The sequence below is a fragment of the Syngnathus typhle genome, linkage group LG1 (assembly GCF_033458585.1).
Source record: "Syngnathus typhle isolate RoL2023-S1 ecotype Sweden linkage group LG1, RoL_Styp_1.0, whole genome shotgun sequence".
In the NCBI taxonomy this organism is placed as follows: domain Eukaryota; kingdom Metazoa; phylum Chordata; class Actinopteri; order Syngnathiformes; family Syngnathidae; genus Syngnathus; species Syngnathus typhle.
The window spans coordinates 19,369,787-19,387,932 of record NC_083738.1 but is presented as its reverse complement, the minus strand read 5'-3'; the positions used below and the strand labels follow the sequence as shown (position 1 = coordinate 19,387,932).

At 41.4% G+C, this 18,146-nt stretch overlaps 1 protein-coding gene and 1 long non-coding RNA gene across 4 annotated transcripts in view; one reads left to right on the top strand and one right to left on the bottom strand.

Moving 5' to 3' along the window:
* LOC133160422 (uncharacterized) overlaps positions 1-10,956 on the top strand; it is a 28,341-nt gene extending 17,385 nt beyond the window's left edge. Inside the window, exons 5-7 of one of the 2 annotated variants that reach the window (XR_009715889.1) lie at positions 804-879; positions 10,210-10,279; positions 10,619-10,956. This is a non-coding gene — a long non-coding RNA (uncharacterized LOC133160422). Of the gene's footprint in view, positions 1-803; positions 880-5,293; positions 5,575-10,209; positions 10,280-10,618 lie in introns of those variants that run through there. The other variant, XR_009715891.1, reaches the window with a different exon arrangement.
* Positions 10,957-13,344: 2,388 nt separating this feature from the next.
* Positions 13,345-18,146, bottom strand: part of LOC133160667 (follistatin-related protein 5-like) — a 70,880-nt gene continuing 66,078 nt past the window's right edge. For both annotated transcript variants that reach the window (XM_061288556.1, XM_061288566.1), the window contains one exon: positions 13,345-15,165. In XM_061288556.1, the coding sequence (XP_061144540.1) occupies positions 14,463-15,165 (703 nt within the window). In that variant the 3' untranslated portion in view covers positions 13,345-14,462. The remainder of the gene's footprint in view (positions 15,166-18,146) is intronic.

Below are 18,146 nucleotides of genomic sequence, written 5' to 3'. Positions count from 1 at the left end.
TTCATGTTTCAACAACGAAACAGAAACCCTTTACCCAGGTTGTTTATATTTTTCAGAAGACTGCCTGGCAACAACTGCTAAGTACAACCTGATCAAAGAAGAATGATTCTTTTGTTTTGCCTGTACCCAACCAGCTCCATGCATGAATAGAAATTGTTACTAAATTCATCTAATTTAAGATGAGAACATTTTTCAAGTAGAGTGATATGGGATATAAGTGACTTTTCCGGCATGGTTCCAATAAGTAATGGAGGTTGCAGGAGAGCACGAATGAAGCTATTTGAATGGGCAAAGCTAATCAAAATGTACTTTTTTAAAAAAAAGAAAGTGTTGTCTTGCACAGGCGTTAATTTCGAACGGAAAATGTCAAGACGAGGCCCAAGAACAAACCCACGCAGGCAAAGAAGATTAAGATAAACAACGTCTCCTTCTTCCAAAATGAGGTTTACCAGTTTTTTTTTTTCCTCCTCCTCGCTTACATTTGAGTTTGATGTCAATCTCCTTTGTGTGTCTGCGAGATATCGCACAGTGAAATGTAAAAGGTGCTCATCCTAATTAAGTTTTGCTTTATGAAAACCTTAATGAGAAACCGTTTGCCTTGTTTGTTTGTTTTAATCTTAAAATGTGCGTGACTACACTTGTTTTGAAAGTGACACTGCCAACTTTATAACTATTGTCTCTGAGCTGCAACAAATAACCCACAAAAGTCAAATCGGCAGACCATTTGAGATTCCTCAAGCAATTATCAAATTTGGTCCTCAAGTGAACAGATGCTTCTATTTGTGTGTTTTTATGTTTTCCAGTGGATTCAATCGTTGAATGGTGTTCTTCTGTACATTTTTCATGCTGTGTGGAAGCATGTTGGAAGTGAAAGTTGAGGTAAGACAGTTTAGACATTTATGAGTTTTGTAAGATGGTCACACTTTAATGTCCCTGTCAAGATGAAAGTAAAAATGTCACAGCGCGGAAGAGTGTCGTTAACAACCTCAAGTTTAACTTCATCCTGGTCCTTTTTGGACTAGCAATACATGCCGTTATTAATGTAGTAGACTTTCTTTTTGTTTCAGATTTTTGTGCTGCATGTTATAAATAATAATTGAGAATAACTGTCAACTGTGGCCATGGGAAGTCCTTTGAGACATGTTTGTGATTAAGGGCTAGTATATAAATCAAATTGAGTTGACTTGACTAAACTGCTCAATTTTATGCTTACAAGTAATGCAACCTCAGCTTAATTTGCTCTGTGGTCCTACTCTCAAAATCATGGAAAGTCAAGCCGTTGTCTCCGCTCTGCAGCTCTGTCTAACCACAGCCCATTATTGTTCTTAACAGTCAATCAAATACCACCATATCTTATTTCACTTTACAAGGATTTTAATAACATAATTAACATATTTAGGCCACGAGTAACACAAGCTAAACTTAGCTCCTCCGCTGTACTTACACATGACACCGATGACTACTTTCCTGGGAGGCAGGGTTTGCTGTCATTCTCAATGAATCATTTACTAAGGCTTTTCAATGCAGCATTATATCCACAAGACAACAACAAAAATTGCTGTTATACCCTTTCCGTAGGTTGCTAACCTTGAATGCGGCGCCATCGTGATGCCTGAAAGGCATTTTGCTCTCATCAAGAAGCACAAATCTCATTTGCACGGCACATTTTGCCGCACAAGAATCCCACAAAGCGATATTGCTTTGTGAGACTAAATGGATTTGAAAGTGCCTTCACACTCACACATTGATGTGTTTTACGTTGACTGCATAATATCACTGCAGCAAAAAGCAAAACAGTGTATATCTACGTATATACTGTACAGTCTTCCATTGGATAACAATAACTGTAGCTGAGCCATCTATCTGAGCTTTTGTGCATTAGAATACTAGCTCTCCGTAGGGCATCTAAGCAACGTAAAGACTTTTAGTTGTCACTTTTGGCTGCCGGTGATCATTATTTGCTGAAATTTGCCAAGGCCGCATTTGGTCATTGAGCTCTTAACATTTTTGTTTTTTTGTTTAGTGTGCCGATTTGCAAGCAAAATATACAAGCCCATTCATAGTGCTGGGAAATAGCATTATAATGCGACCCAAAAGAAGAGTAATTGTTGAAGGCGGGGTGCCTGTGTAAAAATTAATTATCTGCAGGGTGTTTTGCTTCATGTGTAAACAATACATCTGAGCAGGTTCACTCGCACTAGTGCAAGGCCATTAAGATGCTGATGTGGCTATGCAGCAGTCGTTAGCTTTAATGACTCCGCTGATGAATTAGCACTTAAAGTGGAGTTTGTCCTCCTCCTACCTGCACGCTCTAAATAAAAGACGGCCATCGTAAATTGAATCCGCAATTTTAAAGATTGGCTGGAATTTAATAGTGCTAACATTCGCATACGCTATCTGTTATCTGTTAAGAAAGCTAGCGTCTTATTGATTAAGTTCAGTCATGGTCAGGTAAGTGAAAGGACACTATTTCCTTAAATAGTTTCTTCCCCTTAAATTGGAGGGTCTTCTACTTAAGACAAATAAACACCTAACTCAAATCGATGCCTCGGGTAATTGTAGTCAATTGGGCTATGTCGGTCCGTGAATAGCTAAGGAAAAAAAGACATACTAATTGACTACTCCATCATGTTTACAATTGCCCGTATTAACTTTAAACTGTAATCATACCACAGAATCACAAAGCACTCATTCCAAACTCCTCTTATAACAGTATCTTTAAAATTATATTGCACATACTGCAAATTGGTCGCCAGCCACTCGCAGTATATGATTTGAAACTTTTATTTGACTAATTGTTCAGTCCTTGGGATGTTTCTGACATCACTTGTTTGTATTGCGACCAGACTGACCTTGGCTTTTTTATAATCCTCTCTCCGAATACAAAAGGTGTTCGGGTGCATTACTGTGAGGCGGTAGGAAGTATGAAAAAGCCAGACAAGATCACACTGCATCTGTTATATGTTTCTCTCAGCATCCAGTCTGAATTTTGAATAGTCTGTTCTCATCGGGAGAGTTCAGGGCTCCACATCATGCACTATACTTGAACAGTTGCTGTATTTGCAATGTCACCCCATCTTCGCTCTTATTTGCTGTCCGTCGTCATCCTGAGTCCCAGCCGGTGTTATTTACGCCGCCGCTGCGGATCCAATCTTGCTTGGAGTGGTGAGCTGCAAAAGACTTTCACTGTTGAGTGTCAACGACGGTGCAGAGTACATTTCCAGAAGGGATGCTCTTGTGTGAGGGAGCCTCAATGGGCATTTTAAACATCAAAAAGACAAACTTTTATGTGGATTTGACCTTTCAACCGTGCTTTAAGGCAGCAAAACAGTCCATTACTGTCTCCTCCCTTTGACACATTCTATTCCTCCTGCGAATTAGCTTGTCAAATGGAAAGCCTCCCATTTGTGTCTTGTTAGCTTTGAAAATTGTGCATTCAACTGTCCAACTGAGCTGGACATTTTGTTGCTAGAGTTTACAAGTTCCCCACTATGATCCATTGTCACTTTTGTCAGAGCTCAACATGTTACACAAATGGAACTCTTGAAGTCTTCTTCTGTATCGAACGAATCTTGAGCCATTTACTGAAAAAAAACAAGATGCTGCCAAAGAACCGGCTAACTAGAAAAGTACACTAGTACCGTATTTTCCGGACTATACGTTTTTTTTTTTATCATAGTTTGTCCGGGGTACGACTTATACTTAGGAGCGATTTATGTATGCGATTATATAATTCCACGCGTTATTTTCATACTATACCGCATGACGTCGCTCTAGGCCTATGTTGATAATTTCAACACTTCAGTCTGACGTAAGCGATGTAGAAAGGAAAATGTCGTAAGGTAAGTATGAAATGAGTTTTGGGATAAGTTTGGAACTTGTGATGCATTTAAACTACTGTATTAATAAAGAAAGTGTTGTGCTCGTGTTGATTATTGGGTTTTTTTCCTATTTGTGGCAGGTTCGATGCCTATCCTGCATGAATTGCAAATCTATTTCTCAAAAACCTTCAACTTGTTAGCATAGCAAGGAATGTGTTCAATTAGGCATCTAAAATCAACATTTTCCTGCCATAAAATGTCTGGGCAACCTTATTGTGGACTGCATCCATGGTCCCTGTAGACAATGTGTGATACCAATAAATCAGCCTCTTGCCGTTTAGCTGGCTTGATGCTAATGAGCTATTAGTGCAAATGGTTTTAATGATTTTTAGCCTTACCGTATTGAGCAAATTGAAGGCTGAAGCCTAACCGTCAAGTATTCACGTAAATTAAGAAAGTGCATTTTCCAAAATCTCTCCCGATTGAGGACACAATGAATTTATTGATTTCACAAGGCAATAAATACAGAGGCCCCCGTGGAATTTCTGTGTAATCCCTGTGTTATTTCTTCTTATTTGATTCGTGAATTGTCGTTTAAACAGATTCCCAAACATTCACTCAGTTGAGCTCTCTGGAAAGTTAGGGGGAAAAAAATGTGCACACCAGCTTTGCCATCCACAGGAAGTTTCCCGGACAGGTCTATAATAACCGAACACAAATCCTCAAGGATCCATGCCTGAAATCCAGCAGGAAATGTAGTGTGAAGCAGCCATTTCTCAAGCTCACTCTTGGACAAACTTCGACTCGAGAATTTAACCAAGTAATCATTGATTTGATGTCTCTAAGACACTAAATTGCAAAGCTTTTTCCCCTACGCCCTCAATCATTCTATCAATAGGCTGACTGACATTCAGCCTTGTGTCAAAAACGACAAAAACACTTTTAACGCCGTGTTGATTTTTCTTTTTCTTAAAACTCTAATCAAGTCTTTGAGTCTATCATGTTTTGGGTGGGAGGGAAACAGATGGTTTTCATTAAAAGTGTCAAAGCAAGTGTTCATTGCAAGGGTATTATCCAGCTACCCTGGCACATTTTGTTTCCGTAAATGTCTGTTTTAAACGATGGAGCGGTCTCGACAACTTCACTTGATTTTTTGGTTGGTGTTTTTTTCGGGAGGAATGATTTCGCCTTTGAGCAGTTGCGAGAAGCGATTCTGCAGCAGCAGACAAGCAATTAGTCCACAAAGACCAGACCATTAGACTGAGTGAGGCAACCCTTCAAAGAGACGAGGGCATAAATCCTTCCGGCATGCCGGCACACACACATCTTGACTAGACGGCACTTTGTTAGTTTGTGAAGCAGGTTGCGGGGAAGCGCTCAATTTGAGTCTCCCAGATGAAGCGCCACAATTGTCCTTCCCGCAGACAAGCAGCGCCTGGGTAATCTTGCGGTTGTCTCATCTTGACATTCAGAGGCCGCCGCCACCGCCTGGACTGCTGGGAATTTTCAGTCAAAGCCCGACAAGACATTTGCATGTGAATGATCCGACTCTGCCTCATAAAACTTCTCACCTGATGGAAATGAAGTAGGTGATTAAAACCAGTCTATTATCTCTCATTTGGTTATTATTTTAATAAACAGTTATGTTAAAACTTGTCTGGTGTTTTATTACTTGTTTTTATATTCGCCAATTAAAACATAAAAATCCAACATTTGGTTAACTGCTTTATATGACGTGTAGGTACACCTCATGGACACTTCAATAGGTACACTACACGAGGTAAAATAAATAAATAAAGGGTTAATTGCACAATAAAAGCAGGTTCAAGCATTTTCTCGCACCTGGGATCAAACCAAAATATTACCAAGCAAGAACCCATGTCACTAACCAGTCGGCTGTTTCAACATGAGAAGCTACGGTCGAATACACTGTTTTGTACTAGTGATGTGCATCACAGGCCAATAGGGAAAAAGCTTAAGTGAAAGTGAAAAGTGCCACGCGCGCCCTCACCCCCACTTCCTGATTGTCTGTTTGAGCTGTGATGTCACTTGGACACTCCATTAGGTACACCGCCATTTTTAAGTGTACCTAATAATAGGCCACTTTATTAGGGAAATATCATGGTCGAAAGTCACAGGTGTCAAGCACTAGTCCTCGGGGCAAGTGTGCAAACAGCAGACAGCCAGAAATAGCGCAAAAGTACAGGATGCTACGCAGAAGGGGGGAGAGAGTTCAGGATCCTAACAGCCTGGAGTATGAAGCTGTTGGTGAGTCTGGTGGTGCGGGAGCGCAGGCTCCTGTACCTCTTCCCAGACGGCAGAAGATTAAACAAAGAGTGAGCGGGGTGACTCACATCACTCGCAATCGTGGTCGCCTCGCGGGTGAGATGGGAGGTGTAAATGTCCTTCAGGGAGGGGAGTGAAGCACCAATAACCTTGTTCGTGAATGGGAAGTTACGTCATTTTCTTCTTCGTTTTGTTTTACGGCGAGGTGGCACCAGCTTCAATGCGCATTACCGACACCTACTGGTTGAAGTCGTATGAATTGAAAAAAGAACGAATCACTTTAGGAAGTGATTTGTTCACTCTCGTTCACCGAAATAAATTTGTTCTTTTGGACGAGTCGTTCACTCACGAGCCAACACTATGGAGAACCTTTTTTCGTAGCCTCCGTAAGATCGCTTTTCAAAGCCGTTTTGTTCATCTAAAGAAACACGACGTTACGGACAGATGACAAAAACCAAGATATTATATACTCCAGCTTAACTACGGAAATTAATTAATATAGCCACAGTGTTTGAACACTTAAACAGCGACATAAAGACAGAGAGCAGTTCAGTCTAACTGCATAGCCTGTCAACATAGGCAGCCGTGTGATTACGCAATCCTCAGAGGAGGCTAGACAGGATGTGGTCTTCGGTTTTTATCTATAAAGATTCAGCGATTTTGGTTCAAAATGATACAAAATTATTGAAATTAAAAGGAAAATGACTTTATTATAAAAACAATTGAATTTGTTTCCCCCTTTTTCATGATGGCAGGGGAGGCGTAGCAGTAGCAGTAATTGTTATTGTACAGTGATTGTACATTGGGAAGTGAAGACCTGCAGTAAGCTTGTAGTTACGTTTAACTGAAAGAATGATGAAAGACTACGAGAGGCGAAATACGATGAGATCGATTTCTGCCCTTTACATTGCACGATAACTCTCAGCTTTTCTTTCCATTTCATTTCCTCCATCTGCTCAACCTTTCAACTTTGGGGGCAGCGGTAGGCCATTCATGGGCCAGTTGTAACTTTAATTTCCCATGTCATCTGAAAACAGACTTTTGATACATTCCGTTAATCGAGCTGCTCACCAGGAAGCCTATCTCTGGAAACTTTAGAAAAGTTCACTTTCCACCTCATTTCTAGCTATGGAAGAAAGGGGAAGGTGCCCTCAACCCTGCGGCTCTTTCTTTTGTCTCTTTCGCAATTGGAGAAAAAGAGTATTTGGCAGATATATTTCTCTTTAGCAGTCCGGGTTGAGCTTAGACAGGAAAAAAAGAAGAACAATAAGAAAAAGCAGGCTGACGATTCTATTCAAGCAGAACGTGCGAGTGAGATGTAAGACCCTTTGTCTGAAGCGAGTCTACGGGAAGTCGTTTCCTCTGTTCTGCCTGCCTGATAAATGTTGTATGGAGTGTTGAAGTAATAGCTGCATCAGCGCGATGGGCAGAGATGGGCAGGCGGAAATAATTTGGGCTGCTCGGAAAAATGCACGTACAGAGAGGGACCGCTAAAATTGCAATGGAAAGTACTTGTTTGAAATGATGCCTCTTTCATGTTCAGGCGCTACCACCGCTTTGTTACGAAGGAGCTTTAGTCCGCTTCAATCATGAGTTGATCGGAGTCCATTTTTCTGTTATGGCCTGCCAAAGTAGGAAACATGGATACGTTTAAAGAATACTTTGAGCCAGAAAAGGATTTATGTGTCTCTAAATGTATTTTGATGCTGATTTTAAAAACGTCTTTAATGTCTACTGAGCACATCAGGTTTTTGACATTTCTTTGTTCTTAGGTTAGTTCGTTAAGTTAGTTAGCACTGGAGTTTTCTTTAGTTTGTTCTTGGTTAGTTAGTGCTTTAGTATAGTTATCTTTAGTTTGTTCTCAGGTAATCCACTTTATCTCGACACCACATGATCCTTTGCGTGAAATGTTGGCGGCACGTCCAATATTGCTAAAACCAGCATTTTATTTCTATGTGAACTTTTGGTGCAACTCCACTTTGTACGACAGTTCCCGACTTTAACAATATGGGAACGCTCGTTTTTAGGAGAAAACATTTGAATCTCGCTTCCTGCTAATCTAGCGATCGAAAATAAAAAGTGTCCAGCAACATTATGTCCGACGACATAAACTGTCGCTTCAGACATGAGAAATCTAAAAAGCTCAATACCGGTAATACAGTAATAAATAATACAGTAAAACAGTTGGTCATGTTTTATTAAGAGGGTGGAAACTATCTTATTTAGCTTCAGGCAAATGGATCCGTTTGCAGCGACTTCCCACTGCATGCCAATCACATGACCACAGCTTCACGTCGCTTGGGAGAAACGTGTCTGTTTGCAACAGACTTTCCATTCGTAATGACAGACTGACGGCTAACCTCTGGTTATCTTATAAAAATTATTGTTATTATTATGCATATGCAATTAATAAAGCAAAATACCCTCCTATGAATGTTAAAACCTTGCAACTGCCTCTTTGGCTGAATGACATGTAAGCATGAAGGAATTGCCAATATCCGCCCAATGTCTCCCAACAGCGCGGCAGGCTTCATTTGCTTCCAAAGTGATGTGCTCTCAGAAAGGCTGGCGGGACTCATTGTAATCACGCCTAATGCAGAATACACTCAGTCTGTCTGCGAAGCGGCCAGCTCATTCAACGTGATTGCGCCAACCCTTTTAATCAAGCATTTGGAGGACAAAAAAGAGAGAGGAGAAAATAGTTTTGCTGATTACATTTAGTAAATGTCCTCTCGGCAGCAAAACTCTTATTTGTGGGGAAAATATTTCGTGTTATTAAAGAGCCGTGCTATTTAAATGTGAGGGGATTGTGGGATTTTCTGAAAGACGCTCATATCATTTCGACAGACAGGCCCAATTTGCGTGTTTTCAAATACTGAAGGACAAAGCATCTAATTCATATCATTATTGTTGTAACCTTTAAGGGAAGAAAAAACGTTTTTTTTTCTTCATTATATATACTTGGCTAAATAATCGGTTCTAAGACTTTTATTCCGTCAAACATCAAAATTGGCTTTTTGCTAAAAAAAACAACAAAATCTATATCGATCGAGCTCTAATCTCGACTACACCACACACCCAAAGAACAGTAATGTTTTTTCCCCCAGGTCTCGCATTGATACAATTGTTTTTTGTGTACCCCAACTTATGGATTCCTTGACATGACTTTGACAAATGCATCCAGCCGCACCAAAGCTGCTCATTTTGTATTCTCAGCAAAAGCAGACTTGACTTTGTCTTCCCTGGCGGGAATGCGTTACTCACGATCTTTAGAACATTGTACTGCCGTGGCAAAAGGCCAAACACAAAGAGTCGTAATAGCTTAGTGTACCGTAATTTTCGGACTATAAGTCGCACCGGAGTATAAATCGCACCAGCCATAAAATGCCCAAAAAAGTGAAAAGAAACATATATATGTATATAAGTCGCTCCTGAGTATAAGTCGCCCCCCCCCCCAAACTATGAAAAAAAATGCGATTTATAGTCCGAAAATTACGGTAGTTTTCTGCCCACGTTTGAATTCATAATGGCATGGAATGTTTACAGCTCACATTTATGTTGCCGTGCGAGTGTTTTCTAGACGTGGCGCTGCAAGCTCAGCATCCCTGTGTTGCAACAAAGATCCAAAAGCACACAGAGCGTCTGCCTTTGTTTGGTTGTTCAAACAAACTACTCTGGCAGGTGTTTTTCTTTTTAAAGGTTGCGTCTTGAACAATTTACATATTGAAGATGCAAAGTGAGTACTTTTAGGCTCCTTTGGCTTTCAGGTCACATTTGGGGAAAAAAATACGATGTAAAGTGGATCAAGAACAACCTTCCGAACCTTCTGGCTTGTTTTGTACAAAACAGCCTCAAAAATTGTTGTGGCAGGTTGGTCAAATCTTTGACAAATTTCTTTTTCAATTTTTGACCCAGCAGTTTCAGTAGTGTGTGAAATTAAACAACCAAGTATTTCTTTGCCTACAATTCAAAATGTCACTGGTAAGCCCACTGAATTTTGCCCAATAATGTCACTACTCAACAAATGTACATAGCGTAATCCGCATTTGCACCCATGACTTGGAAGCTAGGGTGTGTTGAACATCTCAATTTTTCTCTACAGTCTACAGATTGTTTGAGAACAAGCAGCTTCACCTCTGGCCATTCATATGAAACAGCAACTTAGAAAAAAGGTGGGTAAATACTGCCGTTTTCAGGCGGTAGAAAAAATTCACACTCAGGGAATTGAAATGCTCTAATTATAATTATTGTTCATTCTTTTGTTGTCTACTGCCTGGTGAGTCGAGATGCTTCATTGCTGTACATTGTGCGTGGCCATTAACTAATCAGTGAGGCTTTCAAAAGTGCGCTATTAACATGACGCCTGGTGGCATTCGTTACGCACACAATTATGCTTCATTACCTCCTGTGAGCATGAAAAACGTGAGGTTAGATCCTGGAGTTGCGTATTCAAGTCTGGTGCAGATCATGGAATGTATTTTTACTTGTGCATCCAATCTGATTGTCGTCAGGTCAAGTTTGGTGGAGTCTCATCAAATCCAGACAGAGCACAGCGTAACCCCTTCAAGTATTGCCACCTACAGGACTGGAGTGCAACTGTACCTACAGTATACTCAGTTTACCTCATTAAATACTGCAAAAGTCATGTGACAGTAACATTACTGATTCTGGACTATTTTAACGGGCGTATAATATGGAAAATGTCATTACTTGTAATCAAATAAGTGTACAGAAATAACGTGTGCTTGTAATTCTCGACCCTTCTCCAATTGGTCAAAGCATGTCATATTAAGAGACCTGGGGACAGTTTAAAAGTGTGAAAAGTACATTCATGATACCTCTTTTTGAACCGTTTGCTTTCATTTATTGCATTATATTCATCTCACATACTATGTCCACGCCCACTCGCAATTACACACACACATCTACCCAAAACACACGCACAGCATATGTGCAAGGTATCATCCGCTGATAATGAGCACGCAGCTAGGTGGAAGGCGTCTCTCCTGCCCCGAGAAAAAGCTCCCAGGCGACGTCAGTGTCATGCGAGCATTCTATAGAGGAACCTGGCAAATCCAGGCCTGCTTCTTTTATTGTTTCGGGGTGACGCCAGTTTATGTGTGCTTGCTCCGTTGCATTGGAATTACCTTCTCATTCACCTCGTCCCTTTTCCTGTCGGTAATAACTATGTTTGTGCCGTATCCACCAACGCCATGCTTATATGGAGCTCTGTGAAAGGTAGCGTCTTTCCTCTTTTGACGGAGAAGAAGATCTTGTAGTCACACATCAGACAGCTCCGAGAATAAAACATCACAGTATCACAAACACACGCATACAAAATGGTTGCCTGGTGTGCAACGAGCCACGACTTTGTCTCTGATGAGGACGACATAACATGTCAAGACTCGTAACAAGCAAGTCAGGTCAGGCTGAATAGATGTCATTTGACAGGTTGGTTAGTTGGTGTGTGTGTATGTGTGCGTGTGTGTGTGATTTGTAAAATGTAATTTGAGATTACATTATTTCCATTCTTGTTTTGAAACAAAACGTTCTGAGGTCAAAGATTGCAGAGCAGCCAGTGCTGTACCCGTGCGGACGAGACATAGGCAAAAAGTCCAGATGTTCATTTTTTGCAACGACTAAACGGGAAGATGAAAATGTCAGCAAGACATCACTGCCGGCAAAATCCATTGTTCTTAAGATTTAGAATGTTTACCGAGCTGCCCACTGAAACACATTTTCACCATAATTATAGTTACATTTAGTTTTCTCTAATGTTTCAATTTATTTTTAAAAGCATTTTATTTGATGAACAAAAGTGGTTTTTATTTTAATGTTTCCCTTTGTTTCTCAGTCGCTATCTTAACTCACAATTTCAGCATGCTTGTAGACATATTGATTGTGGAAGCGGGTCCTCTAAATGGCTTTTTGTTGTGGACTTTGCGGTGTTAATTTGACAAATACTGAGCCGCTTTCTTCCTGGTGCTAATTGGTTCAGCGCATGCACTTGGTAAGAAAAACAAACTATTCGTTTTGATTAAACCCAAACACATTTTGCTCACTGGCCCAGGATGACAAATATCTTTATATGCAGAAGAGAACCTGTGTGTCGTGGGACGCCGTTAGTGCTGTGACTGGCACGTGGAACCACAACCCATCAGTTGCCTCAATCAGTCATCACGGAGGCGACACGATGAAGCGTCCCGGTGGCGGAGTTAACATCTCCTGATGGAGGCGAGACTGCGGGCCACCCATGTGACCTAGACAGGATAAAGCGCCGAGGAGAGATAATTAAGAAAGTGCCAGCACCTTCTTTCCATTTGTGCGGCTGTGTTATTAAGGGACATCCAGCTAAGGGGGGGGGGGGGGGGGGGGATTCATGTAAATCACCAGTCTGTGTGGCTATATGGAGAATAGAAAATGGAGATAGGTGGGCAAGGGATGCATTCATTAGAACTTTGCAGGTACATTCAAGTCATCCTATTGGCTGCTAAGAGGGACAGAATTCCACCACCAATAATGGATATACGTCCCTAAGTGACCCCCACCCAACACGGTCTGCAGTTGACGATTGCAATGGCGACAATTAGGGTTAGGGCAGGGTTCGGCAACCCAAAATGGTCAAAGAGCCATATTGGCCTAAAATAATGCAACATCGACTGTCAATACATAAGTTGTATGCCTACGATTAAAACCATTTAAAGAAAAATCGTGGTGTCAATTTGATCATTTCTTCTTGCGGCCCATTAGAGTTGTCGTACCTGCATAGCAGCGCTGTCTGTTCGATATCGGTCACGTCACACGACTCATCCATCACAGGCAATTGAGAAAAAGCTGGAGCTGAATTGATGTCCTTGATTTGCTGATCGGTGATATTGTTTAAAAAACCAACAACAACAAAAAAGAAAACATTTTTCCACTTTCACGCATTTTTGCAAAAACTCCAGGGGCGTGCTAAATGTCTAAAAATATTACTGCCAGATGAACAGCAAGTCTCATTAGGAATCCCTCCAACATATGCAGACAATTTTGCTCGTAATTGCATTCTCTTGTTGTCATGGTCGCACATTACATCAAGAATCTTGGCTACCAGATTATTGCGTGTCTTGTTGCCATGATAAGGGGTAAGCGTTATATTGATCAACTTGTCTTCCATCGAGTGAGGAAGATTGCGGTCATGATTGAAAGGGCAGACATGACACATGGTTTCATTTGTTTAGATTTTATTGTTGGGTAAAAGGACAAGCGTTATTTATATATGTATAAATAGCAATCAGCCGTTGCACAAAAGGGACGCGCGCACACACACACAGAGGACATGAATACCATGGATGTGGAAAGCGGTGAAGTGGAGGACCATCACTTGCGTTTTAATCTGTACACTCGGAACAAACCAATTGAATCAGCCGCTCGGGGCGTAAAAGAAATTGTGTGGCAGAAAATGGGATAGTGACGCGTGACACACGATGAGACAGGGAAAACAGATTTCATATCGTATATACACGGCAAAAGTCCACTGTGGATTTTTCAGATGCAGTTGTCATTGGGATTGTTAATGCATAGAAAGGAGTCCATTGTCAGCATGGAAGCTTGTCTTCAACATTGTATATCATAAATAGCCAGTCTATCTCACTCTAATCTCTAATCTCACCAGGGTGCATCCTAGTCTAGTCTAAATTCCTTTCTGTCAAGGTTTAATCTTTCATATAGACAGGTGCTCATTTCCCTCTTTCTCAAGGAACAATCTTTGAAATGAAGTGATATTTTTGCCTTCTTAAAGCTGAAAGAAACATCACAGTCAACTTGATTTTCCTGCTTTGGACAGTAACAAACAAAAATGAAACACCAAATTAAAATTGACCACATGATGCTTATAGTTTAGTGAGCATCGGACTGTAATGAGACTCTTGGGCTGCACTTCAAAGCAGACAGCATCAGGCTGCGGATAGCCGCGCTCAGCATGAATGTGAAGGGGCAAGGAGAAAAATGACTGGTTAATTTTCCTTCAAGGCACGGGAGAGAAGTTCAGGGTAAATTACGAGACGTCTGGATCTGTATTGGATTTTTTTAAAAAGGTATCGCTTTGTTAAATAACACTTGGTCAACAGCAAATTTTAATCCCAGATGTGTCCCTTCGAGTGTTTTGACGCCGATTCAAAAAATGTCTTTAATATTTTCTTTATAGTTTTTATCTCTGATTGAATAAAAAAAAAAAAAAAAAGTTGACCAGTGTAATTATTTTATTGACTCTGATTACTTTTGGCTCGATCGTAATATGGAGCTCGGCATGTTTAATTAGCATTTTCAAATCTGTTGCTCTCCCACAAAATTCAGTACAGCAATATGGGAACCCAATTAAGTCTCCCCGACCCACACCAAGACGTTGCCTTTGACCACATCGGTGATCTCGCAGTTGAGCTTGTTGAGCCGCCCATCCAGGATGAAGAGGGACTCCCTTGAAGGAGTCATGAGGTACTGGCCGAAAGTCCCGCCGCCCACCACCGCCCGGTTGCTGGCGCTCCAAGGCCATTCGTACGGTTTGATGGCCTCTTTCAGGCTCTTGATCATCTTGACCTTGCCGCTGTGCAGCTCCACAAACAGTACGTCGGTCTGGCGGCCGGAGCTGCCGAACACGTTGTACTGGTGGGCCTCGGTGAAGGAGCGCTGGAAGGCCAGGTCGGAGAGGTGCAGGTTGGTGTGGATGTCAAAGGGCTCCCCGACCTCGCCTCGCTCTGACACCGTCTGTAACCGCATTAGGCCGTGGCCATCGTCCACGGTGACGAGGTAACGGCCGTCTGGGGACGTGTGGGGCGTTCCGGTGACGTCACGATTCTGGCCCACCACGCCGTCCGTCACACTGTCCAAGATGACCTGAGGCTGCGTGGCGCCCGTGGAGTCGGGGCGGCAATCGATAAAGTAGTAGCCGCCCAGGTGGGTGTAAGCCGCCGACTTGGGGATGCAGTTAAAGTCCCGCAGGCTGATGTTCCTCACATAAGCCATCGTGTCCAAGTCGATCTTGTGCAGGACAGGCTCGTTTCGGTGAAAGATGAGGCCAAATCTGTTGGCAATTTCAGGAGAGACAACACAAAAGATTGAATCAATAGATAATCATGACATTTCTGTGCTTGAACCAGTAATTTTCCACGGCTGGACCAGTCGCCGCTTTGTTTTAGACTGAAAAGTCATCAACTCTTTGGATGGAGCGCAACCATATTTTGTACAGAGAGACAACTACACACTTGGGTCAAATACTGGACCGTTCATGCAGCTATTCATTTCATACCGCTTGTTGTGTCAAGGGTCTGCTTCAGACTACTATCCAAGGTAGTGTCGGCCAGTTTAGCACAGGGCAGATTGTGAATTGTTTACCTGTCGCTCAAAGGTCAAATATGCACCCAACACTTTGGATTGGATGAAAGGCGCACCACACCCAAGATGGATTTGAGTGAGAGAGATAACGTGTGACGTTTTGCTACGTCTGAACATTCTGCGCACGTATTTACGATGCCCCCAGGCTTAATTCTAATTACCTAGGGGTAACCGACATCAACATTCACCAGCGAATATACAGAAATGCATAATCCAATCCAGAGCAATAATGCTACAGGCTGAAGTAGAGATGATAATGCTTCGGTTTCTTTTTTTTCCCCTACATTTACATTTATTCAAGCAAACAGTCTGGTGCTAAGGAACATTAGTTATTGTCCCTGCAATGCGACACTGCTGCATCTGCTTATTTGGACCTGGTCCACAAAGTTTCTTATGTTGGTAAGCAGTTCTCCACCGGTGTTTAAAAGTCATCAACATACCAAAGACAGAATGGCACAAATTATCTCCATAAAGATCTATTTGTCTTACAAAGTTAATGACATGACTGATGCTAAAGGCGAACGTGACTCTGGATAAGTACACAAGGCACATTTTGGGTGTTTCACCGTTTACTGTCTTTGTGGTTATTTCATTGTCTCATTATATGTAAAGCGCGTTGTTACATCCCCAGCTGTTGTGAAATGCGCTATATAAATAAAGTTGTATTGTATGGCATGGCATGGTATGGTATGGTATCGTATTCCATTCCATTTCTTAATGGGCAAATCCCATCTTTGAATTTATTTAAGAATATCTAATACAGACGAGCTCAGCGTGTTTTGATCTTCTCTTCATCAGTTCCCGGAATTTTCTGGATGCCAATAAAGCCACTGAATTACATGAAGAAGAAAAAGTTACACCCTGACTGATGAAAACTAGACAGACAAAAAACCGATTGTCTGATGTTTTCTTAAAGGTTCAGTCTCTAGTCTAGCCCCTGAGCGTCTTCATATTGAGCCCACCTCCATTGTCCCAAGAAGACATTGGCACAGAATGAAAGAACGGAACATCACACTCAGACGGTAGGCAATGGTATGCACTAGGGATGCACCGAAAATTCGGCCACCGAAAATTTTCGGCCGAAAATGACCCAAAAGTGCATTTTCGGTTTTTGGCCGAAAGACCTAAATCACCGAAACAACACGGCCGAAACTTGTGATGACGTGAGCAAACAGCGCAGCCAGCACGCGGGAAAACGGGATAAGTCTGCGGTGTGGACTGATTTCACTATCTCAGAGAAAGACCCACGGATAGCGATTTGCAAAACATGCAATGCTGAAAGGGGTGCATCTGCAAAAAGTTTCTCCATGTCGGGTTTAATTCATCACCTGAAATCCAAACATCCCGATCGCCATTCTGAATATGAGAAGAAGGCGACACAGAAAAGGAAACTGACACCGAGCACGCCCACTCCGTCTGTGGGGGACGTTTTTGAAAAGGCAAGAAAGTTCTCTGTGTTTTTATAAGAGAACATATTTAATTTTACAGTCAGTTATAAGCCTGTAAATTATTATTTAATGTACACATGAGTTGGGTCAAGTTAAACATTTTATTTTATTTTTGAATTTTAATTTATATTGTGCATTGTTGTCAGTGCTAAATAAATATTTTCATACTTTCGTAACTGGTTTATTGCAATGCCTTGATTTTAGTGAGGTTAGTACACATGTAGCCATAAATGCTGTGGTTCTAATAACTGACATTTCTTTCGGTGTTTCGGTTTTCGGTTTTCGGCCTTGGTTTCCTCATTTTTGGTTTTCGGTTTCGGCCAAGAATTTTTATTTCGGTGCATCCCTAGTATGCACGCTTTTGACCGTCTGACGGCCGTCTCAATCTCGACATCGTTCGTCATCTTTTTATGGTGTTTGAACATTTAGCAGGTGGTGGGCACACACCGAGTGCATATTATCAGGCTCTCTGTCAAGGCGTCGCCAGGCAGCCGCTAGAACCTTTTATTTGTACAGATGGATAAGGGACATATTTATTAGGCTGTAAACAATCTTTTACATACACCGAATGCTGGTCAAATTCTGAATTTCAATAACGTTTAGGGTTTGCCCTCTTGGGTTTTGCATAAAACTAAATACAAGTGAACTGAAGCAACTGGGTGGGGGCGGGATTATGCAAATGAGTTGGTGCTGTGTCAGGATCTGACGGAATTTGGAATGGTTTGCTTTGACACATTTTAAAAAATAAGAAGCTCAAAAGGGTTAGTCAGTTTAATTTCACGTTTAGTTTTCTATTTTATTTTTTGTGGTGGTCTGTTTGTCTTAAGTCCATTTTACACTGTATACACAGATATCAGGCTCGCGATCTGAGAATATCGGATTCATTTACATTAGTGTAAATCCATCTTTTGTCTTCTGCCATAAGACACTTCTCGTACCTCTAAACTAAAACCTGTAGCATTTCATGGATTTTTGTCTGGTATTCAGGCCTGAGTCATATTGATTTTGAATAAAAGTGTCATCAAATGGTTGACGCACTCACATTGCAAATCGATCAGTGTTTCTGTTGGGAGCTCGAGCAATCCGCAACGATGGTCTTCAAATTCTTCTTCACATCACAAAGAGCGAACCCTATTGATTTTCTATAAATACACCATGCGTATTGACCACTTTTTCTTTTGTTCCAATTCAGTCATAAAACCAGCATGTTTCCTTCAGCCAC